This window comes from Drosophila nasuta, chromosome 2R (genome assembly GCF_023558535.2).
Source record: "Drosophila nasuta strain 15112-1781.00 chromosome 2R, ASM2355853v1, whole genome shotgun sequence".
Classification (NCBI taxonomy): domain Eukaryota; kingdom Metazoa; phylum Arthropoda; class Insecta; order Diptera; family Drosophilidae; genus Drosophila; species Drosophila nasuta.
Genome location: NC_083456.1, coordinates 23,336,767 through 23,362,055, shown reverse-complemented (window position 1 = coordinate 23,362,055; position 25,289 = coordinate 23,336,767). Strand labels below are relative to the sequence as shown.

At 35.8% G+C, this 25,289-nt stretch overlaps 1 protein-coding gene across 1 annotated transcript in view; it reads left to right on the top strand.

The window, feature by feature from the left end:
- Positions 1-3,570: 3,570 nt before the first annotated feature.
- The window catches only part of LOC132785158 (protein couch potato), an 84,974-nt gene continuing 63,255 nt past the window's right edge, over positions 3,571-25,289 (top strand). The window contains 1 exon segment of the mRNA XM_060791151.1: positions 3,571-3,643. Coding sequence (XP_060647134.1) covers positions 3,571-3,643 — 73 coding nt within the window.

Genomic DNA, 25,289 nt, shown 5'->3' with positions numbered 1-25,289 from the left:
AATATGGAACATTAAAAGCAATCAAGAAATTAAGAAAATAAAATAATATGAAGCAAATATATATAAATATAAACATATGAAACATTTAAAGTAGTCAAGAAATGAGGAAAATAAAATACAAAATAATATGAAGCAAAGATAGTTAAGAATAATAGTTGTATGTGAATGTGAATGTGAAACATATGTAACCTTAAATCGCTTAGGCCGTGTCCCTCGACTGGAGCGCGTTTAATGGTTTTAGCAACTGCGACTGCGACTGCAGCAGAGTCGACACACAGGTGTGTCAATGAGTTGCCAGGGGATCTCGTGGATAATGAAAACGAAATGCAGCCAAAGGGACTTGAAGCAGTCACCGGGGCAATGACGATGGCGGAGAGCTGAATAATTTTCACTTCCGACACGAACAAAAAAAAAAAAATACAGAAAACAGAAAACATATTTACCGAGTTGCAAAGACAACAGCTGGACAACAGCAACAACAACAACGATAATAATAACAACACAGGAACTGAGCTGAGAGCTGAGAGGGAAAAAAAGGGAACTGGGAACTGGGAACGATGACGAGGTCAAGCTAAAAACTATTAAAAGCGAACCAAGCTGCTCCCATGTGTATCTGTGTGTGACCATTTCTCACTCGCATGCATGTGTGTGTGTGTGTGTGTTGTGTGTGTAGTTTTAATCAAACCGCCGCCAGAGTTTGCTTTTGCGCCTTTTTTTAAGGTGCGGTTCAGTGCCCTTTTGTTGGCCATAAAACCAACCAACCAACCAACGGCTGTGGGCCAACTTGGAAGGCAGGAAACGCCATCAGCTGTCGCCAGGGCTTGAGGTCAAAGGCGAGACTCCGACTCCGACTGCGACTCCGAGACTCGAGGCTCGTTAGCCGAAAAACTATTTGCGAGGGTTGCAGCAAGAAGCGTTTTTCCCCCTGTTTTTCGGGGGTTGGGCTACTTGAATTACACAACCAGTATTAGAGGAGGGTTTGAGCGTGCGTGTCGCAAATGAGCATGCAACATTAAAATACACACGCACACACATGGATGATAAACTCTGCACTAACTATATGCCGGGCGCAATAAATTACCAAATTTATTTCTAGGCGCACGTGCTCGTCTCTTTCTCTGCGCTCTCTTCAACACTCTCTCTCTTAAATTTCGCTTGCTAAATTATTGCAATTGTTGCACGTAGCGAACGCTGCAACCGTTGATTGATGGTCGCCCATAAAAAAGTTGTGTTGTGCTTGTGCTTGTGCTTTTGTATCTTTCAGATACATTTGTGTGTCACACACAATATGCGGCGATTTATCAAAAAGGCTTAACCTCAAACAAAACAAACAAATTGATAAACTATGCAAATGTATCTCTGAGATACACATGTATCTCGGCGTCTCTAAACGCAGTTTGTCAAAAAAAAAAAAAACTGACAAATTGTGAATGAAATTAAGACCTCTTCCTCTTCTCTCCATCCACACATTTGATAACCTCATCATATTGGGGCATATGGATTACCCAATTCTCAACGAACAACATTACACAACACTTACGGCTAAATGCGAAATGTGAGACGAGTCGAGTCGAGTCGAGAGGAGCTCTACAAGTGCTGCACAACAATGCTACAGTTGCAGATACAATTTCAGTTACAGTTACGGATATGCATATGCATGTAGATATAGATACTTTCGACTGCCAAAAGATACTTACGTGCAGCGCATGACGCAAACGTCATTACAATAGTAACACACACAACACCGAGTCATGCCACAAAAGGTGGCACAAAACCATGGCGAGGGAGTCGATTGAAATGCTCGCTTTGCTGTAGGCTAACTTGACTCCAGTTGCAAAGCACGCGCGAGTTGCAACTTGCAACTTGGCAGTTGCAAAATCAACGCGAACAGCAGTTCGACGTGGCTGTCAGTCATTCAAACTGAGTTCATTTTAGCGATGGCAGTCAAATCGCATTCTATTTAGCGATGACTAAGACTTGCTTTTAGACTAATAGGCAATTAATCATAAATTCAAATTCATTACAAATTATTCAAATTAATATGCATTATAGATACTACTCGATAGAAATTTCTATTAAGAGCGACTTGAATTTGTCATCGGTTATTTGCATTACATTTCATAATTCTAAAGAATTTGTAAGCGATACGTTTGAAATGGATTTAAATGTACCGCAAAATGTACTTTATTCGTTATACTGTTTAAATTAAAGTTGCCGAAATATCAATATAGCTTTATAATTTGAATTTTCTAAATTAAAATACTTTTCTTGTTAATGTATTAAATGAATGATGATATAAAATTCCTGTAATTCTAAAGAATTTGTGAGTAAAGCGAGCGTTGAGCGAGAAGTTTGAAATTTGTTTAAAAATAATGCAAATTATTTAAGATCTTAGATAAAATATATTTTATTAAAGCAACTAAACATTAAAAACAATTTTTTTTTTAATAAAATTATTTATATTAAATACAAATTTTAAAAAATTTATGAACGCTAACTTTGAAATTGATTTAAAAATATCGTTGCAAAGATCCATTTTTAAAACTCTATATATAATGAATATAGAATAAAGTATTTAATGAATAATTAAAACAAATAATTCACTTATAAGCATGACTTCAATTTGTCATCGCTTATTTTGCATTACATGTCGTAATTCTAAAGAATATGTTAGCAAATTTACATTTCACACCAACGTTGAGCGATAAATTTTGAATTAGTCACCGCAATATCTAAAAAACTTAGAAGAGCATATAAAAAGCAAATATTAATGTGTAACTCGTTACATTCATTTGTTTATTCTCCTTCAGTCATCTCATCAACGTTTTTATTGTTGTGAATAGACTTTTTGTTTTACGGAAAAGAAACTCTCTCCCTCTATCTCCCTCTTTCTCTCTCTCTCTGTCATGCTCTGGAAAAATACTATTTATAACTTGCACTTCTCCACTTACATACGTTCGTTTTGTTTACATACTCGTACATCATCGAATTCCCATCAATTCGTCTTCATCATCATTCAATTATGCATGCCCGTTTTTATTCAATAATTCAAATTTGGAATTATACTCGAGATATTTATAGGCAAGACTTTCGTGCTTGATTTGTAAATGTGCGCGGCTGACATTCCGATGCATAATTTTCCATAATTCAATTACAATTGATGTGAGTGAAGAATTCTGCGAAATTTAATTAGTAATTCATTCATAACATAATATCGAATTCAATAACGATTTACAGTTACACAGCATTCGTGTCGTGTCACGTTGCCATCTCTATTGAAGTCGCGAGATATGCATTCAGTTTGCCATTGACTTCCAGCCATGTCATCATGCCAACTCATTCCGACTCATCAGCAACTACACGACTATAGCTCACATTTATGTAGTTTTCTGTTGCTATTGTTGTTGTTGTTTTTTATGTTATGTTGTTGTGTGCTGTGTTCAGCTGTTAGTTGAAGATTATTACAAAGTGAGTGACAGCCGGTCGACGGCATTTGTTTGCCTACAAGCTCAACAGCTGAAGACGTTGCCCTGGGGGCTCCAAAACACAGAAGACAAGAAGAAAACGACGATGAAGATGGAGTTCGAGTTTGAGTTCGAGTTCGAGTTCGCGGTTGAGTTTGGAGCTGGTGTTGAAGTTACAAGTAAATGCTTGCTGATATTTCTGCTTAGCTTGACGTCTTTTGGGAAGCTCTGTGAGGTTGCATCACTTTCAGCTTGGCCATCAACAGCTGCGACTTCGACTGCAACTGAGCTGCATTTGCATATTTTGTTTAATATTAAAGTGGGGATCTGTTGGATCATTGAGAGTGCCAAGTACCAAGTGCTGTGTTGTGTTGCTCTGACATTGCCTTGAGGGTGGTGTGCGAACTGCAAACAGTTGCAAATCGGTTGAGCAATTGAAACACGTTCAAGTTGAAAGTAAAACGGCGCCACAGACGCTGCAATTAACTGAGAAGCAGCAGCAGTTAAAGCGAACTTGACTGAGAAATACCCTAAAGATAAGCGAAGTAAACTGAACATAAGAATTTCAAGCTGGGAATTTAAAAATAACTTCAAGTTTCTACCGTAAATATAACTTAAACTAAAAACTTGTATTACATTAAGGGATTACCAAGATATATAAAATAAGTACTAACAAAAATCTATCGTAAAAATACTAACTAAAAATTTTAAGGGATATAAAACAAATAAGTTTTTAGAATATTTAACACCAGAACATAGAAAGATAAAACAAATAAAAGAGAAGTGCAATCGAAAGTGCGGTATTCTTAAAATATACCAAATAATATACCGCAAAAATATTAAAAATACCAAAGCTCATACTTGGTATATAAAAGAGAAGTGCAATCGAAAGTGCGGTATTCTTAAAATATACCAAATAATATACCGCAAAAATACTGAAAATACCAAAGCTTGTACTTGGTATATTGAGATAGTACTACATTGAAAATATACCAAAGCGTACAAAATAGATTGTCAAACAAAGATACTTACATTAAATAGTGTCATTCTAGTATACCCCTCTCTTATCACTTCCCTTTTACAGGGTATGCAAAACAACAGCGAAATGTGTAACTAAATAAATAGATTTTGCGCTATTGCTGGGAATTGAAATAAGCTCGCACCTGTTGACGTCGTCTTTTGTGTAAATTTGCGCAACTGTTGCCAGCCATGAAATCTCCCACCTCCCACCTCCTCCTCCACTACAACTCTCTCTCTCTCTCTCTCTCTCGCTCTGCCCTTCACTTGCTACGCCCCCCCCGCTGGACACGCCCTTTAGCATAACATTACTAACAACTTTAAGGCGTCACAAGCTCGTTCTCTGGTGTCTGTTTACAGTTGAAAAGAAGAGGCAAACAGTGTATTATTGCCTCATTGGGAAAGAAAAAGTCGCGCATCGACTGCAATTTGTGGCGCATGTGAAATTTTGCTTTTGCTCGGACACTTGATGCCGCACAGTTCATTAACTTGAAGAGTTGAACGCTGACACTTTCCATTTCCATTTGCTATAAGCGTCGATGATGATCAAGGTAATTAAGCAGCTTTTGCATAAATCTAACAGATTTATCAACTGCGCCTAATGATGAAACTCCGCTTGCTTGTGTGGGCCAAAAGCTGAAGATGTCAGGGAATGAAGATGAGAAGAAGCCCCTTCATATTTTTCAAAAAAATAATGCCCCCAGCTCCAAGTGTGTTGTGTCTTCAGTTGTCGTCTTGTTGCGTTGATTCTTTTGCGGCGAGGCGAAATTTTGCCCTGCGGGTCGCGCCACAAAACTTGTTTAACTAGTTTAATGACGATGTCACTCATAAGCCTAACACTCCGTCGTCCCCAACTGTACAAGTCATTTTTCTTTTTTTTATTTAACGTTCTATGAGTGTTCTCTGCGCTCTCCTTAGAAGTTCACACAATGTCCATTGAACCGTACAAAATTCCAGAGAGTCAAAAAAAAGAAGAGTTCAACTTAGAAGATATTGAAAAATAATCTTATTAATCCATTTCGTAAATAACATTGAAGAAAAATATATTTTGTGTTTTTCTTTTTGGTGATACAAACTGTGTCAACTCACGTCGTTTAATCAGTTTTTTTTGGTTTCTCTATGATTTTCGATGTTTTGATGACGATTATTTGCTTTAAACTAAGTGAGGAAGGCCTCAAAAATTTTTGTTTATTTGATTTGCTTGAGTCTTAAACTATTTCAACTCAGCTGTTATTATAACAATTATTGTTTTTGATAAGTATAATTTAGCTGCGATTAAATTAACATAATTATATGTTAAATTAGAATAAACCTATATTATTTAGCACCGATTTAATTAGCATAATTTTATGTAAATTTAATATAAAAAAGAAGCTACATTTAGTTAACATAATTTTATGTTAATTTGGATTACTAACATAAAATGAAAGCTTCCAAAAATGTTAACAAATTTTTACCGAACACCTAGAATTCTAAATTCTGAACTTCCTCGTTTCATAAATTCTGGAATTCCCCAAGTTTCATTCTTCAGTTTAACGTCTTGAATTGATTGCATAACTCTGATTTTCTTGGAGTTTCGAGTTGACTTTCGGGCTGAGCAAGCGATTTATCAAAATGCCCTCAAACATTTGTTTGGCAATGCTTTTGATGATGCCACTGCGTTGATGCAACTGTTGATGCTATTCCCCAAGCACTAAAAGAGCGAGTGAGAAATAAAGAGAGAGAGAGAGAGGGAGAAAAAAATGAAGACGAGATACGCTGAAGGTCTCAGCGTGGGCGTCTAACAAATTGTCTTTTGCCTTTTGCGGCATTGGGCGTAGACACGCCTACAGATTGTGCTACACTTGCTTGCGATAGTTGTTGTCATCGTTGTTGTTGATGTTGTTGTTGTTGCTGGCGTGTTCCAATTCCCAAACACAGCTGCAATTTTTAGTGTGGCAAACAATTTCACGGCTTAGACTTGACTTCTTTGCATCCTCTTCCCTTTTCGCCCTTCTCTCTTTTAGCGTTAGTTGCATTGTTTTATGTTAGCCAGATTCGCATGGCCCTTTCCCTTTTCCCTTCCCACCAAGCCCTTCGCTACTAAGTTGTCCAAGTGGTTGTTAGCCCGACACTTTGTCTATGTCGGCGAAAGTCTCGTCGAGCAATTGATGAACATGTTAAGTGCAGGGCGAGGGCTGGGAATTCGTTTCTGGAGCGCAATTTCTTATATTTTCGTACGCGGGGCGGGGAACTGGGCACATCTCCAAGTGTTTGTTGTGGGTGACTGTATGTGTGTGTGTGTTTGAGTGTGAGTGTGTTGCAAGTGCGTGTGCCGGGCTAGAAGTCAATTACTTATGGCAAGGCTTTGTTCAAGTGGCTGTGAGATGAGCTGGCAGGAAGTGGAAACTGGAGCACATGTCGCTTAAAGCTATCCACTAATTCAAACATAGCTTCATTCTTGTTCCCCTCCCCCTCCCCCTCCCGCTCTATACATAGTCTACTTGTATGTATGTGCTTGGAAATAACCGTATAGACATGATATCATTATGCCTGAAATGGCCCAACTAATTGTTGTTCTGTCTCTTGCCTTCTGCTGCCGCTTTTGCTGTTGCTGTTGCTGCTGCTGCTAGCCAAATTCATATATTAATTAAACGCTAAATTTAACAGAAAGCCAATTATGCTAATCAGCTTCTCAGTGCGACAGCGCCACAGATAAGCTTCACCTACACACGCACACGCACAAGTACACACAATCACACACATACACAGACACACACTTAGTCAGTTAGACACAAATAACACTACGTTTTACCTTATTGGCAACAACAGGAAGCCTGAGCAGAGACTGCTTCAGTGCACTGAGAGAAAAAGGGGTTATTTGAAATAAAACATGCAATAATGAAAATAAATAAAGAAGTTTTTAAAGATGAAGACGTGAAAGGAAATAAAGAAGTTCTTAGCAGAAGAATTGCGAAGTATTTTAATATTGATTTAAAAATAGTAGAGTTTGTAGCAAAGACATTTCTTTTAGTATTTTAAAATTGACTTAAAAATATTATAAATTATTTTATGTCATTTAAATATATATAGTTGAATATTGACAAATTTGGCTGTTTAAAATATTTCATGTGATTAACCAATATGGAACGATTTATTGCTTATTAATTTCTTCAAACTAAAATTGTTTTGTTTAAGTGTTAAATGATTGATGCTCATAAATAAGTATTACCAAAAATAGATATGCTATTACTCAAAATTCCTAATATTAATTCTTCATATTCTTAGCAAATTATTTATGTATATTATCACAAAAATATAGTCCATCTAATCATTTTTAAATTCAATATGATTAAACTTATTGTGTAACAAAAATTCCCTGAAATAAAATTCCCTTATTATATTCGCTTGATCCCTTTTAATAAGTATTGCCAATAATAGATATGCTATTTATCAAACTTTGATTTTCATATCCCAAATATTTATACCTTATATTAATTTATAATAATTCAGCAAATCATTGATATTTGCTATAACAAATATACATCACATCTCGATATCATTAAATTCCAATTGGTATATCTTATTGTACAACTAAATTTCCTAGCAATAAATTTCCCTCAGTATATTCTCTTGGTCCCCTTTAATTTTGCTCAGTGCACTCGTCGTCTTGAGTCGCCATCGTCATTTTGATTGCCAATAAGCCACAAACGCACCCAGGGCGAGCATTAGCTAAGCCCAAACCTTCCCCCACACTCCGCAATCCCCGCTTCTATCTCCATCGCAGTCCCCAAAGCAGCTCCAGCTTCGAGGCAAAGAAAACTCCCACCCGAATTTTGTTGTTGATTTTATTTACTGTTTCGAATCTTGCGGATAGCTTGAAATTTCGTTTTAACTGCAATTACAAATTAAATCAGGCCCAGGGAATCGACAGCAAATTGCGTGACGAATCTGGAATTGGCTTCGCAGTGCAGAGGTAGCAATACTTTTAGGGCGTACTGTCACAAATAATACGCTAACAAGGAGTTTTGCCATTGAAATAATGATTTATTTTTGAAAGGAAATAGCTCTTCGAGAATTTGATCTTGTTTTTTTTTTATTTGTTTTGTGTGTTGGAAATCTTTCACTTTGCCACCTGTTTACACTCGCCTACAAACATCCTCTTCTAGTTCTAAGCGAGCCGACAAATTTCTTGCTGAAATTCGTTGATTGTGCCTCGTTTTTGGCTTCTTGCTACCTGTCGTCACCTGTGCGGCCTGGCAGCAGCTGTTTATCTTGCGTCATGCAACGCGGCTGTGGCAACAACGACGCCGACGCCGGCGTCATCTTGGCATTAAATCAAAACCACTTCCGTGCCGACTGTTGCTGTTTGTCTTAAGCCGTTCTTGTTGCTGTTGTTGTTGTTGTTGTAATTGCCACCGCACCCTTTCGTCACACACATGTCGTAGTGGCAACCAGTTTGCGATGAGTAAATAAAGTAGAGTTCGAGTAAAGAAACGAAGCCTGTGACGCGTCACTTTGACGGCGAGGGAATGAGACATGAGACATGAGACCTGAGGTCTGAGTGAACCACCATGTAACCTGAGACTTGCAACCCCCGCCCAGCAACAGCAGCAGCAGTAGCAACAACATGGAATACCTGCAACCCCCATGCCAACCCCAAAACCCTAAAATCCCAACCCCAATCTTTAGACTCATGCTCACAGGTCTTTAGGCAGCCCATCAAATAGCATGTGTAAATAGAGGAAGAAGAAAATAAAACATATACGAGTGTATGTATAAAACATGGAACATGAAACACACACTCACAAAAGGACACCAAACAAGAAGAAGAAGAAGAAGAAGAAGGAAAAGGGAATAAAAGGGGTTAGACTAACCATAAGCTAATTGAGGAGAGACTCTTTTGCCATGTTCTCTTCCATTAGCAAACTGTCGAGCGTACAACACAGACAACTTCCTTATATAGTATGTGTATTATCTACATATCTATATTTATTTTTTTCGTTTCTTCTTTCGTCGTGTAGGCTGCACAACTCGCCGAGTATTTGCACATCATTAGTGCAGGCGGCGACAGAAACCAAACCAAATAAGTGTTCAAGGAGGGAGCAGCAGCTGCAGTTTGCATACTTGATAGAGAGTAGAGTACGAAATGCCAACACACTACCTTACAATTGTAAAACTTATTACTCTGATAAGGCTGTGAGTGGGCATAGGGGAGAGAGAGAGAGAGAGAGAGAGAGAGAGAGAGCAAGAGACAGCTGCAATAAAAGCAGCTGTGTGATAATGAGGTCAGCTTAGATGTCATTCGAAGTCAAACTGCAAATGCACAGAGTTGAGAACTCTTTACATAATCGAAATCAATTTAAGGGCTAGCTATTAAAAAAGTGTATATGTAAATAACAATTTAAGAAGAAATATAGATACAACTTTGAATTTAGTTTTTTTTACAATCATCTGAGTATTTTTATCCCTGAGTTATGACTTGCAAAGTGCATTTATTGCAGTTTTGTGAATCCCATTCGAATTTGTGAATCACAATATCTAAAGGCAAGATATCAAATTCTTTTATTACAGATTTGTAAGCCAGAATACCTAAAAACTTCTCTTTAAAAAGTGTTGCTTCAACATCATTCTAACCGATTCTATGATATCAAATTGTTTGATTTCAGATTTATGAAACTCATTGCAATTTGTTAATCACAATATCTAAAAGCATCTCTTTAAAAGTATTTCAACATCATATTTATTGATTCTATGAAATCAAATCGATATATGAGATAAATATCAAATCTTACTTATTGCAGATTTGTAAATCACAATCTATTAAAATGTTTTTCCAAAAATTGTTATTGCTCCATCCTTTTACATATTCTCTGAATCTAATCTATATAAGAAATCAATAAATATCAAATATTTGTTATTGCAGAAATATTAATGACATTAGAAACTGTAAATCACAATATGACAATATCTTAGTACAAATCTTTATTCTCTCATTATTATTGCTTCTTCAAATCGACATATGAAATACATATATATATATTTACCAAATCTTATTTTTTGTAGATTTTATTATTAAAATGTGTCAATCATAAAATCAAAAAAATCTCCTCAAAGTTCTGTTACACCATATTTCTCAATGCGTCTTGAATCTAATCTTTATATAACATATGAAATAGATATCTATAAAATTTTATTTACTGCATATTTGGGAATCACAATCAGATTCGTAAATCACGATATCTAAAAACAAATCTCCAAAAGTGTTCTTACACCATCATACTTATTGAGCTTTGTAACTCAATATCTTGCCGTAATTCATTGTTCTTTGCATCTAATCTATATAATTAAAATGAAATACATAATGAAGCGCACAAAATGTCCGACTACAAGACACGTTTGAATTAGATACAAATCGTTCTATTTATAGCCAACTATTGTTGTTGGCCGCTCAACAACAGCAACTCATTGCTGACGGCTTGAAGAGAAATATCGGAAATTGAATAAAGCCGATGATAATCACGGGTTTAATGGGGCACTCCATACAAGTAGATAGCAGACAGTGTCTGGGATGGGCTCAGACTCTTAGAGTTTCGTACTATTTTTGGCCATAGCATAGTTATAGTTAAAGTCATATAAAAGCATGTTATGTGAGTCACAGACTGAGATTGTGTGTGGTTGGTGAAAGGTTTTTGGCGCAAAAACCTCATGCTGACCATAGAAATTGTTTTTATTTAGTCTTTTTTTTTGCTTAATGCTCTTTAGCTTGTTGTTGTTTGCGCTCACAAAACGTTAAGCAGATTTCGCCTTTCGCCACACAACAACAGCAACAATAACAACACAGTCATCCATCAACAAAGTGTAGAGCAACAATTGGCCACAAATCGACAAAAAAAAAGAGGAAAATGAAGAAAAAATTCAGGGCAACGGCCATTTGAAACAATAACAAAACAACAAAAAAACTGGCAAGAAAGCAATCCATGAACAACAATCATCCCATTCATTTTCTTGGGGTCCGTCAGGCGCCTATCCTTAGGATAAGCTCATAAACTTTCCAAAAACGGTCTGAACAAGAATTATTGATTCCCATGCCTGAACCCCTTCAATCTTGATTTGCATCTGCAATTGAAATTTGAGTTTAAGATTTTGCCAAATTGCTAATAACAATTCTCTTTCTTCTCTTTCTCTTTGCAGGTATGTGTATGCAAAACAAATCGAATTATATACTCTACTTTGTGTAAGTAATGGGAGTTTAGTTGAGAATGGAACTGGATTAGTTTGAATGCGATTTTCCACCTGCTGCGGGCCACAAAACACACACACACACACAAAATCCAAATCCCTTTAACGCATCAAAACTTTTAGCTCCATTGCCAGTCGAAATATTTATCTGCATAATGCTGCTTTTCTCATTTTCCCCATTCCCTGTGCTTTTCTTTATTCACTTTTCTTGTACTTTTCTTCTACTTCTGTCTCTGAGTGCTTAAGTAAGGCACAGCACCCAAAAAACTGGAAGAAAAAAACAATAACAACAACAACAGCAATAAATCAAACTAAATTTCCCAGTTGGATTTTCATTTTATTGCATTTACTTATTATAATAATTTTCTTTCTTTTAGTTTTCCTCCATACTATTGTTGTTGTGGTTGCGTCAGCGGTTGTGTATTGTATTGTATTGTTAAGGGCGGTCGTGGGCGTGGCAAAGCAGCCAGTTTTAATGACTGCGCTTAGTTTACGCATACCCAGTGAATGGGCTTTGACGGGTATGATGGAAGTGTGAAGTGGTATAAAAATTTTAATTGCAATCAATTCATTTGAGTCAGAATCTATCTTATGTCAAGAATGTTATATCAAATCTAAATTATGATAATATAGATTTGATCCTGATTTAAGATTTTGCCTTCTTGTTTCAATTTTGAAATAAGATTATTTCCATTTTTTAAATAAGATTACAATAACGAATTTCAACATTGTGCAATCTAGAATAGTTGTAGAATTTTTATCTAGATTTCTTGTTCATCTTTTTGGTTCAATTTTGAACTCATACAATCTTGATTCAAAATTTTATTCTTGATTTTAAATTATGATTAATTTATAATTAAACGTTTTTTTTGATATATCCATCTATATACTTAATTATCTACAATTATGTTAAATACTGAAAATTCTCTTCTTTGGTATATGCTTGCTAGATATCCCTCTATTACAAATCTGTAAATTCATCTACTACTACAAATTCTTCTCATTCTTTTAATTCACGTGGAATTTCTCAGTCTGCATACCTCGCCACATTTTAACGCATTTTTTGTGCGCTTCGCTTTTGTGACTTGCACTCCAGCTGTTTGGGAGACGGCAGCAGCAATAGGCTGGGGACTCTGAATCTGAATCTTAACTATTGTTAAGCACTTTCGAGCTGAGAGAAGTTTTGTGCGTCTTTTGGATATTAAGATAAAGCTTCCAACTTTTGAGCAGCTGGGCAAACGCACAGACAGACAGACAGACGGACAGACGGATGGACAGACAGAGAGTCGAGTCGAGTCGAGGCAGATGTTCAAGATGCAGAGATTCCGCTTGGGAGGCTCAAGCTCAATTGTAAATGGACATTGCGTGAGTGTGCGCAGAGTGTGTGTGTGTGTGGGTCGGTGTCTTAAATCGCTGAACAACTACGACAAGTTTTTACAGCAATTTGTGTGCAATGCCAGAGAGCAGCGTCAAGTGCGCTTTCCGCAGCTAATTGACATCATACTGAACTCATTCACATTAATTAATGACATCATCCAGAATGAATGACCGGGAGGGGAGCCAATCTTGAGTGGAATATATATAGAGAAGAGTGGCACACAAAAAAAAAACAACAACAACAAGATGAAAACGAAACAAAAGAGAGCAACTGTCGGACATGCGGCACACGCACTTTGCGCTTAATTTGAGGCAATTTCCACACACAGAGCAACATCATCATCATCATCATCATCGTTATCATCAGCAACTCCTACTTGAATTGAGTTGACTTTGACTTGAGTTCACTTGAGTTGAGTTGAATTCGTTTTCGTTTTCAGTTGCAATTGCAATTGTTGCTCATTTTGTCATTTTGGGCAAACACATTTTTGTGGCATTTTCAATTGACTTTGAGTTTTATTAACCACAAATTGTGCTCAACTTTTGACTGCAATTTCAACTTGTGCCTCAAATTCACCAACCTCCTCAAATATGTATATTCATATTTCTCCAAAGTCTTTGGGCTCACTCACAGTCAACAAAGTTAACAAACAACCTTGACAATATTGTCACCAACAGACACTTCATCTTGCATATTTGCGGCTATCAACTGGCAACTGGTTAAATTACTGGCATTTAAATGGAAACTCTTCCAATCTAAATTAAAATGAAATGCAAAACTTGAAAGCAACTTGAAGAAATAATAATTTAATTAAATGCAGTTTGAGCGCATTTGAAAAGTATTTAAAATACTGTAATATTATTTTAGTTGCCAATATTTTTAATACAAATGTTTGTAAAAGCTATGAAATTACATTTTTATACCCGTTGTACATAGGATAGAAGAGTAGTATAACTTTGTATGTAATAGGCAGAAGGAGGCATATACGACCTTATAAAGTATATTTTCTTGAGCAGCCGAGTGAATATATTCATTTACGGCTGTTCATCTATCTGTCTGTCAATAATAACTATAGAATTTATGAGTTCTGAGAACTTGATTGCAATCGAATAAATTTTTTAATAGTTATTTATGAAATACTTCTGTATGGAAAAATACGTTTACTGCAATCGGTATTTAGCTGCTTTGTCTTACAATCTAGTATATACTTTGACTTCTGTGGTATATTCTGAATGTAGTATTTCGTGCATATAGCAAATATGGCCTTTGGTATATAATTAGTATTTTTCGGTATATTAATTTGGTATCTTTTAAAAATAATACTATTCCGTTATATTTTGTATTGTAAGGATTATTTTGAACATAGTACTTTACCAATATATCAAATGTATACCACATATACGGTATAATTTAACAATATACCAAATATGACATTCGAATGTGCCATTTTAGTATTTTTGTAGTATAATATTCGGTGTATTTTAATATTTATACTATTTTGTTTATATTCAAAATGGGTAGCGAGTATCTCACAGTCGAAAACACTCGACTTTAGCTTTCTTGCTTGTTTATTACAACTTTAAATCAAAGCCATGCAATTTGAGTTTAATTTCAGCTTGAGCTTAAAGCAAATTATTCAATCCTTTGGCAAACCTCATGAGAAATTCATTTTAGCCTTTGCATGTAATAAAATTAAATAAAAGAAATTGGACAGGGCAAACCTCAAAGTACTCAACTGTTAGATAGATAGATTGCTGTTGTTGTTGTTGTTGTTGCTGCTGCTGCTGTTGTTGTTGTTGGGTCTCCTTCTGTTTATGCAAATAATTGAGAGGCGAGTTGACAGTTTTTGTGTTGACTCTGTGACGTTTTTCGGGGGCACACTCCTTGTCTTGGCTTGTCAATGAGGTTTTGGGCTTTGCAATTTTAATTGGATTCTACGACAAGCTAACCAGCCAGCTGCACACTCTTAAATAAGATGGCGAGTATGAGATTTACTGGCCCATTGGGGATTAACTTGCTCTCTCACTACGCAAGCAAGCAAAACTGACTCTGAGTCAGTTGAGTTGTAGTAAAAAGCTTTTCCATGTTGACAGAATGATGCAAAACACAGAAGAAGATGACAAAAAAAAAGCAACAGATATAAAGCATTTCCATGCGGTATTACAAGAGATTTAATTGAAAATGAGTGACCTGACCCTTGACACTGAACCTGAGCACCTAAAGCGTTAACCCAGCCAGCCAGCCAGTTACTCACCATGTCAAACAAGTGACTTTCAGTCCCCTTCCCTTCCCTCGCTCTACACTAGACTGGGTGTCCAACTTTCCAAGTTGTATTGCTGTTGGCCTTTCTCTCTCTGTGTGTTGCTGCCGCTTTAATTATGCAAAATTAACGTTAATTAATCTCGGTTGCAACAATAACAAAAAGTAGCAGCTGAGAGATGAAAATGAAAAGACGCAGAGAGAGAGAGAGAGAGAGAGAGAGAAACACATTCTGAAAGAAATGACTTGTCTAGAGTCTGCTGGACTGAGATGTACTCTGTGTCAAGTATTGTTGATGTCAACTTTGAATTATCCTGTTGACAAATTAAAATAAAACTAATTTGTTTAATGTGCATATTCAGCTACTAAATTTCCATGTTTATTGCTCATGTTTTATGCTACCCCCTTTGAGCATTGTTTTATGTTTTCCAGGGTATGTAGACACACAATGTTATGCTAGAGGCTTTTGCCTGTTGGATTTTGATAATTCCCAGTGCGTCGTCGCGCGTTGAGTTTTGAAATTTGTACAAATTTGCTAGAGATGAAAATTAATTGCGAATGCTAATGGAGCTCACTGAATTTAATGGTTGTTCGTTGTTCATTGTAGTTAGACCGTCAGGAGGTGACATATCATCATCATCATCATATATGCATATAGTACTCTCCAAAGTATATACATAGTTGATAGAGAGAGAGAGATGTCGCCTGACAGCTATTTGAATTGTTTCGTTTGACGTTGACGTTGATGATGATGATTTGTCAATTTGTTGTGCTTAGATTGTTGCTATCGTGGAATAGCACAGAACAGAACAAATGACAAATTCAACCACATTTCAGCAACACGAAATACATATCAAACGTGCGATTCACTTGCGGTATTCGATATATGTTCGTATATAGTACAATTCTCCTCAATCTGAGTGCAAGTACAAGGCTTAACGCTCAGGCCATGGGAAACCTAGCCAAATGTGTGTGTGGCAAAAACATACGATCTACTCGTCGTAACAATATATAGACCGCAAGGCAGCTATTGAAACGACGAACAGCTCATGAGGGCTGATTGAAGTTGTGCCGTGATTGTGTGCCACGCCTCCTCCTCTCTCCTCCCTCTCTCGCTCTGAACTGACCCCGCTAACTGCTGCTGTGGCCAGGCACTCCCATTGGCAGCATTTTGCACCATTGGCCCACTGTCCGAATAAGCATTCAACACAATCGAATCTCGATTGGGTTCGAGCTTGTTATGATTACTATTGAGCTATTGCTATTTATAACCATTCCGACAACAAGTACGAAATCGCAACAAGTAAATTACACGCGACTCTGAAATACCCTGTGATTTAGGAAATTATCCATAGGAAATTGTTAGAAATCGTTTTTGAATTATTGCAGTTTCAAAATGTGCTTTAAATTGAAGTTTTTTTCAGTCTCGATTTATAAATTTACATTCATTTTTTTATTTCTCAGTAAGTAAATGACTTTCGAGTTTTATGAGAATTCAATTTAATAAATATTAATAAATGAAGTTGCATTTATTTTTAACTTCTTCACTTCTCAGAGAAATTGTTTCATTCAATAAATTTCGATTAGTAAAAGACTGCTTATGTTAAGACTGCTTTTAGATAACAAATACATTTGAATTGTTTTGTACAAGCTATTTTCAATCAACAAAAAAGGGTTCTTCTCTCGTTTACATATTTCCTTAATCGCAGTCATCTGTCGTATTCACTTCACACTAAACACAGGGTATAATCAACACTCAAACGCTACATTTTGGCCACCTTTCGCCAAGGCTCAGGCTCAGAGTTAGAGTCAGCGTCAGCCTCACATCGTGCCGTGAAAGACACAAGCCGCAGCTTCATTTGCAGCTTGAACTTTTGAACTAGTTTCGCACAGAGCAACAAAGCAACAGAGAGAACTCAACTTACGAACAGTAGAGGAGCTCCATTCCATTCGAATCTTTCATTCAATCTCCGCATGAGTTTTACATTTTCACATCTTTCACATCGCTGGCGCTGCTCTCCCTCTCTTGCCCTCTCTCTCTCTCTCCCTCCTCTCGACCATTTTCGTTAGACGTCTATTACATTAATGGCCACAATTGCCGTGAGTGAGCACGTCCATCTCGCTATCTGCATTCGTAGTTGTAGCTGTTGCTGTTGCCGTTATTGTTGATGTATCTGTATCTGTATCTGTATTTGTATCTGTGGCTATCTATCTGTGCATGATTTATGGAGCGCACTCGCGACATGGCAACGCTTATAAGTAAATATTATTATCTACTTTTTTTTCGTTTTGCGCAAAGATAAGCTGCAGATATAGTTATAGATAAACTTTTTGCACGATTTGTTTAATTAAACCCCATTGAATGTTTACAAATTTCAAAGCAAAATGCTGAATGCTTTCGAGTTTGGATTTCTGATTAATGAATACAGGATACAAAAATGTTGTATCGTTAAATTTGTTATTGGCGTGCAGTTCCTGGAAACTATTTTCGTGTTCGCAATACGAAATAAATAATGAATTAATCAAGACATAACTATGATTTTTGCTTTGAAGATTTACGGATTAAAAACTGCTTATATTAGATTGCTAATTTGACATGCATCGCGATTCTTTGCGGCATATAGTATAGGAAATTGCACATGATTCATTTGGATTTCATATTAATTTATTTCATTAATGTATTATTAATTAGTTAATTAATTGCGGACGAGCTGCCAAGCTTAGTCTAATATTAATTGTTCTCATTAGCAACTCATTGTTGTCTGATTTGTATTTGGCTTAAAGTTTTCATTAAGTTTTCTATTAATAGCAAAGTGTGTCAGTAACAATTTTAAATTTTGGTTTTTACTACGAAAGTACAAAAAATCATATTTTTATAGCTTAAATCTATATTAGACTTGCTCCTCATCAGTTAAGATTTTCATTAACTTTTCTTTAAATGAAGCAAATTTTTAGATATCTGCACAAATTTTAAAATTCTAAATATGTTTTAGACTATTTCGCAAAATATTTAACAACTCTCTAAATAATTTCTCAAATTGTTAAACTTCATATGGTTCAGAAGTATATTTTTTGGACATCAGCACAAATTTCACAATTCGAAATTAGTTTTAGTTTATTCCACTAAATGTTTAACCACTCTCTAAATAATTTCTCAAATTGTTAAACTTCATTTTGGCTTACACCACAAAAACTTTCATTCATTAGTTGAGTCGCAAATTGAATTTTCCCATTAATTTCATAAAAGATATTTGCCAAATACAAATACTTTTGCAAAACGGAAGTGCATTAAACGAAATTGACAGCAACAGCAGTCGGGAGAATCACAATGGCAAATATTCAACACGAAGTGAACTATCATTTATTGATTGCATGTTTTGCTAAATTTGAAAGTATCTAATGAAAAAATTCACAAGCAACACATTTCGCGAAAAGAGTCAAAGTCAATGGCTGATTGAGCCCAGAAGTTTTTTGTAGCTAGCTGGGAAATTAAATAGAAAGCCCTGTGAGAGACGCCAAAGAGCAGGAAAATGCTGAAGACGAAGAAGAGTAAGAACGAATGAAATAGCAAGAGAAAGTGAGATAGAGAGAGAGAAAGAAGCAGAAACGTAGACGTAGACTGGGGCTCAACCTACTTACCTAGTCGAGTGTCTGAATGTTTGTGCATTGAATATGCCGTGGATAATAAAACCAGGCAGCAAAGACGTCGAGGGGCGAGGCGGCTGGGCGTGCCTCGCTACCCTAGCTGAATGATACGTGTATGTGTGTGTGTGTGTGCTACATGGCGTATGATGGATTTATGTTTAAGTTGCGTGCAAGCAACTTAATGGATTTTGTAATTTTCAAAAAACGCTCAAACTTAACGGGCAAGACGATGCCAACTGAGGGGAGGAACGCTAGGCGGGAGGGGCTGAAGGGGGCTTTTGGGGGGTGTGTGCTGGCGAAGCAAGTCACGTTGCCGAGAACTTTTGGTAGCACAAAACGCAAACTATCTTTTAGATACGAGTTACTTCAAGTGCTCGTGCTTGTGCTGCTGAGGCTGAGGCTGAGTCTGAGTCTGAGGCTGCTACGTACTCGTAGATGCCACTTGGAAATGGCTTGGCAGTCGCACAAATAGAGACCCCAGCCAAGAGCCAGAGAATTGGAGCATGCCCAAGTTATAAAAAATGTTTCTTGAGCATCGCATATTAAATATGCGCACATAAGCATGCCAACCAAACTGAGCCTTTGCGCTCAGTTCGCAGTTCTCTTCGGAGGTGGGCGACTGAATTCAGTTGGTTGCTGCTTGGTTAAGACAACAACAACAACAACAACAACAACAACAGCAGCAACACGAACAACAACAACAGCAATAACATCAAAACATTTGAAACCGAAAAACAAACAAGCGAAATGTTTGTGCAAAAGTCGAAACTTGAATACGCTGCAAAAAAGTGATGAGAAATTCAGAATTTGTGGCTAAGGATTACGTTTAAGGATTTGAATTTATCAGAAAATCGTAATTTCATTTAAATATATAAACTATTTATTGTTTTTTATTTACAAATATTATAGTTTAATCAATGAACTTTACATTAACCTATGCCTATCAATTCCAGTTGTGGGTAGAAAACTAAAGTTTCTTAATTTTTTTTATTTCTTTTGCCCATATTAAGATAGGTTTATTAAAGCCTACAAAATTAAAACAAAAATGCATATGGAATCAAGTCATATAAGAAAACTTTTATTATAGTTTTAAGATAGCCAAAACGAACTTTCTTTTTGTATTGAAAATAAAGATGGTATTTCTAAGAGCGAGAGTACTGCTCATAATAATAGCAGCACAGTTAGTGCTTATTAAATATTAATTATGAGACAAACGTGGAACACAAAACGATGCGCAGCAGCAATAACAATAACAAGTAATAGCCAAAGCAGGCAACAACGAACATTTATGGCCAAAACCACTTTAAGCCAAGCAGCCACTGGGCGGTGCCATCTCCCAGGCGCAGCTCTTAGAATTTGGGCATGCACACGAAAACAAGCTAGACATATTCTCTAGTTATTCAAAAGTTAGGTCTATGAGTCGCTGAGTTATGACGGATCAGTGCCAGATAGAAGCCGAAGCCGAAGCTGATCACGTGGGTGTTTCTACTTACGCCACTTGCGTTTATCTGCTGCCATTAGCAATGCTAATTGTGATCGTTATTGTTGTTGTTGCCATTGCAATTGACAATTGTTAGATGAAACAAAAAAAAAGAAAACTGCTGACAAGTGATCCGCAATCAGCTCAAAACCAAAATCATCTTTATTTTTATGGCAACAACAACAGCTGCTGAGAAACCCGTTTCAACAATGATCATCAACGATCGTAATAATGTTGCAGACGTGGGCGTGCATGGATTAGCCAGAGAGACAACGAGTGTATCTATTACAAAAGAGATCGCTGTGTATCGCTGTCTAGTCGATGATTTGCATGAAAGCAGCTTCGCTTAAGGCGTGCCACCACAGACCCAATTTTACAGAGCTAGAGCTCGAGTCGTGTGGTAATTATGGACACAAAAACGATCACAAGGGAGAACTGGAAAGCCGAACATGGAAATTGGGATTGACATTTGATTTGCTGAGGCTACAACTTAAAAGTTCAATTCGAGCAATTGTTAACGATCTTTTTTGGTTTCGTGCTGCTCCAATTTTCAACTATATTTTTGTGAGTCAACCGGGAGAGAGAGAGACACACAAAGATAGAGAGGCGTGTCAGTTGTTGAAACGCTTTTGTCATTATAAAAATTACATTTAATTATATTTGCTTAATGCGCAGCATCAACAAAAAACGCGCCCAACTTCCGTTCAGTTCCAATGTTTTGTTTAGATACAAAAAATAACATGGTAAAAATGTTTAAAAAACAATGCAAAATGGAAGTCGAGACTTTGGAGCTGTGTGAGCTCACCAAAGCGTGCGGGAAATTCATTAGCAATATTTACGACTCGTCTCTGTTGTTGTTGTTGTTGTTGTTGTCGAGGTTGAGCTATACTTTTGAATTTTTACTGAGTAATTTCCATGGCAGACAACGACAATGGCAGCGTCATTATTGTTGCTGTCAGAGCTTTTGTTTGTTAGAATTTGTAACGCAATTGTTCCCCCGCTTTGTTTTCACTGTTTGTATAAGCAAATATCGTTGTTGTTGTTGTTTTATCACTGCGATGCAAATTTCACAACGCATGTATAACTAAAATAATAATATGAACAACCAAAACCAACAACAAATAAAAAAAAGGCAGTGCAAAAATGTTGCAAAAATCAACAGAAATTATTGGTGGAAAGAACTAAACATATTTCAAAGTCGTACACAGACAGAAAAAATATCTAAATTGAAACGAAGATTATAAATCTAGATTTTAAATTTTAAAGAAATTTTTAAATAAGTTTTTTAGATTAAACAAATCTTTAAATAAGATTTTTAGGTTGAAGAAATTTTGAAATAAAATTTTTGGGTTGAAAAAATCTTCAATCAAGATTTTTATGCTAAATTTTATTTAAGATTTTGCATTCTTGGTTCAATTTGAAATTTGTCCATTCTTGAAACAAAATTATAATTTCAAACCTTGGAAATTGAGAATTTTCGAATAATTTTGATCTTGTTTTATGAATAAACCTTTTTTGTTTAATTTTTGCATCATATAATCTCGTTTCAAGATTTTATTCTTGACTTTAGCAAGTTTTTTCTCTGTGTAAAAATAACATGGCAAACATTGAATCTATAAATAATAAAAATATTAAAAAAAATGAAATACTTATAAATATTAATGAGCGCATTTCTTGCCAGTCAGTTAATTATTGACGGAAAGCAATAAATTATTAAGCTGATTTAGACAGTAAACTTGCTAACATGTATTTTTCTTTTTTTTTTTGCATTGCAAGGAATACAAGTTTTATATTTGGTGATTGACACGAGCAGAAACACGCAAAATTGTTTGATCAAAGTGAGGGAGTGCAGACGATGGATGATAAAATCAGCTGACTATGCAAAATCATTTCTATTTATTGGTCTAAATAACAATCAGATTTATGTCTTTAGATCCAAAACATTTGCTTAAAAGTTTTGTCGACAAAAGATGCAAGATAGCCAAACAATTATGGAATTTATCTCAATTTTAAATGCTTATAAGCAAAAAAACAATTTAAATTGCTTCATTTAAATTTGATTAATATTTGCAATTTACCAAATTGAATATAGAGAATAAAATCCTCTACCGCATGGGATTTATACTAAATCGGCTAAAATCTATTACAATAGTTAATTGTTTGCCACGCAAAAAATCGATAAATGTATTTGGTCCATATATTGCGTATACGCAGGGTTAGCCTATTAATATAAAATTGGCCGCATTTTGGCCATAAATCTAAAGCACGTCGCTGCCATGGCATATTTAAATATTGGCCATATTTTCTCTGTGTGGTGTGTGGTTTTGCATTTCTATTAATTATAAATCAAGTGGCATTAGCAGCAGCTGACAACCAACAAACCCCATCCAATCTATGTATAAACGTAAACCAAAAAGCCGAGCCGAGAGCTGAAAACCAAAAAGCCGAACACCCACAAAAACCGCAAGCCCGAAGCTTCAAATTGAACCGAAATAACTGATCGATATTAAATTTGAATTTGAATTTGGAATTATGATTAGGCAGGCGTTGTGTGTAATTAACTCAAGTGTTTGCCCCAATCACACCCAATTCGCTTGGAAGCTGCCACAAAATGTTGTCCATGTGTGTGTGTCCTTAAATGTTGTCAAGCTGTTGCTGCTTGGGAATATTATATGGAAGGGAATTTCGTTGCTTCTCTGTCGTTTATTGTCTGCATAATTTGTCATATGCAAAGTGTGGCGATAGCTTCGCATCTCAAGATACACGACAATGCCATCATCCCAGCTACAGATAGAGATACAGATACAGATACAGATACATATGCACTGTTACAGTTACTGTTACAGTTACAGTTACGAGGACAAGAGCAAAGCGTCGTTGGTGACACCGTTGTCCTTAGTGCTCGTCGCTTGGTATGTTATGCTTGCCTGGCGCCATTATAATCCGCATTCATAGCCTTGTTCGAGCATGAGTACGAGTATGAGAGCACACACACTCACTCGCATTGTCCTCAAATATGTGCATATATTGTACTCGATACTCATTCTCCTTGCCTGATGATATCTCTCGGAGGGATCTCTGAGCTTTAGTTATGTGCATATTTTTGCTGGCAACGTTTGTAATACAATTTCAGTTTGTTGTCAGCTCAATTTTCAAGTTGTTTCAGCTCATACTCATACTCATATGTGAGCATGAGTGTATTCGATTTTCTATCTATCCGTCTGTATTTGGGTTCATTTGTTTATTTGTTGGTTTGCTGGTTTCTGTTTGCCTTGCGGTTGTATTCAACTCGACTGTATTCAGATTCTTCTTTTCTTGACTGCTCATTGGAGTTTCCATACAGCTGTGGCTGCTGCTACTGTCGATGCCTCCACTGCGATAAATGAAAGCGAAACAGTAGCCAAATACACCAAATACACAGCAAGAAATTGTATACACTCGCTGTCGCTGTCTCAGACTGACCTACGCAATTTGCATCTTTTTTATTTGCTTTTCGTATTTTATTTAGCTTCCTCTCTTTATCTGACATCACAATATGTGTCTTTGTTTTGCTTTGACAGACAGTTCAGCATTTTTTTGTTTCGTTTTTTGCTTTTATTACAATTAGTGTTGCTTCTAGTCGAGTTCCATATATCAGGCATTCTAAAACTAAAACTAGCTATTTGCAGTTGTTGTTAAAAATAATTGAATATAATAATACAAAAAAACGTGGTATGTAAAAGAATATTGACCAAAGAACATTTGTAATTCTGGTGCAGACTTTATAAAACATTGAATTCATATAAATGTACAAAAATATTCTCGAAATAAAACAAATAAAATAAATATATGTATGTGTATTAAAATATTTATTTTTCAATTTTTTTCAACACATATAAATACAAATAAAAAATATAAAAAATATGGTAAAATAAAATACAATTTTTGAGTATTAGAATAGTTATTTTATACTACCTGCTTGCAGTTGTTGTTATAAAGTAGTTAAAACAATTAAAATAAATAAATATGTGATATTATTTACTTCTATAGGCTTGGACAATACTTTATAAAGAATGAAACTTATAAAAATGTACAAAAGTCTCAATGAAAACTCATTGAAATAAATATACGTTTTATAAGTTTGATAAAATTATTTTTCCTTATTCTACAACTATGAATCATAGATATTTGAATTTTTATTCTTAATGAAAAATCATTGAAATAAAAATACTTTTTTACTTTACTATTTTTCCTTATTTTACAACTATGCATCATAGATATTTTAATTTTTGTTCTTAATGAAAAATCATTCAAAAATAAAAATACTTTTAGCAAACAAGTATGAGAATATACTTTTTTCAAAATTTATAATTCTATAGAGAGTCTTTCCCATCATTGAAAAAATCTTCGTGAAATTCGATTTCGCTTGTTTAATAACTCGTATTGCAGTTCGTTTAAAACGTGTGAAATTTCACGACACTTCTCCAGTTGCTCAACTAAAGTTCTGGCACTCGAATCGAATTTCTCTCACTGTGCTTTTATTTTCTATTGAGCTGTCGTCGTATTTGCTCTTGAATTATGCAGCGTTTTTGGGGGCGCCCCCAACACACAAAAGCATATGCTTTGCACTCCCCTCCTCTCCGTCTGGTTTTTGCTTTCCCTTTCTTTGACTGTTACCCCGCTCGATGTGTGTGTGTGTGTGTCAACATTTGCATTATGTTGAATAAATTCGGCAAAGTATTTTGACAATATTGAAATGTTATTTGCATAACATTTGCAGCACACAAGAAATTGCTGCCAAAGAGAGTAGGCCAAATATTTGTATAAGCAAGTCAAAATTATCAAC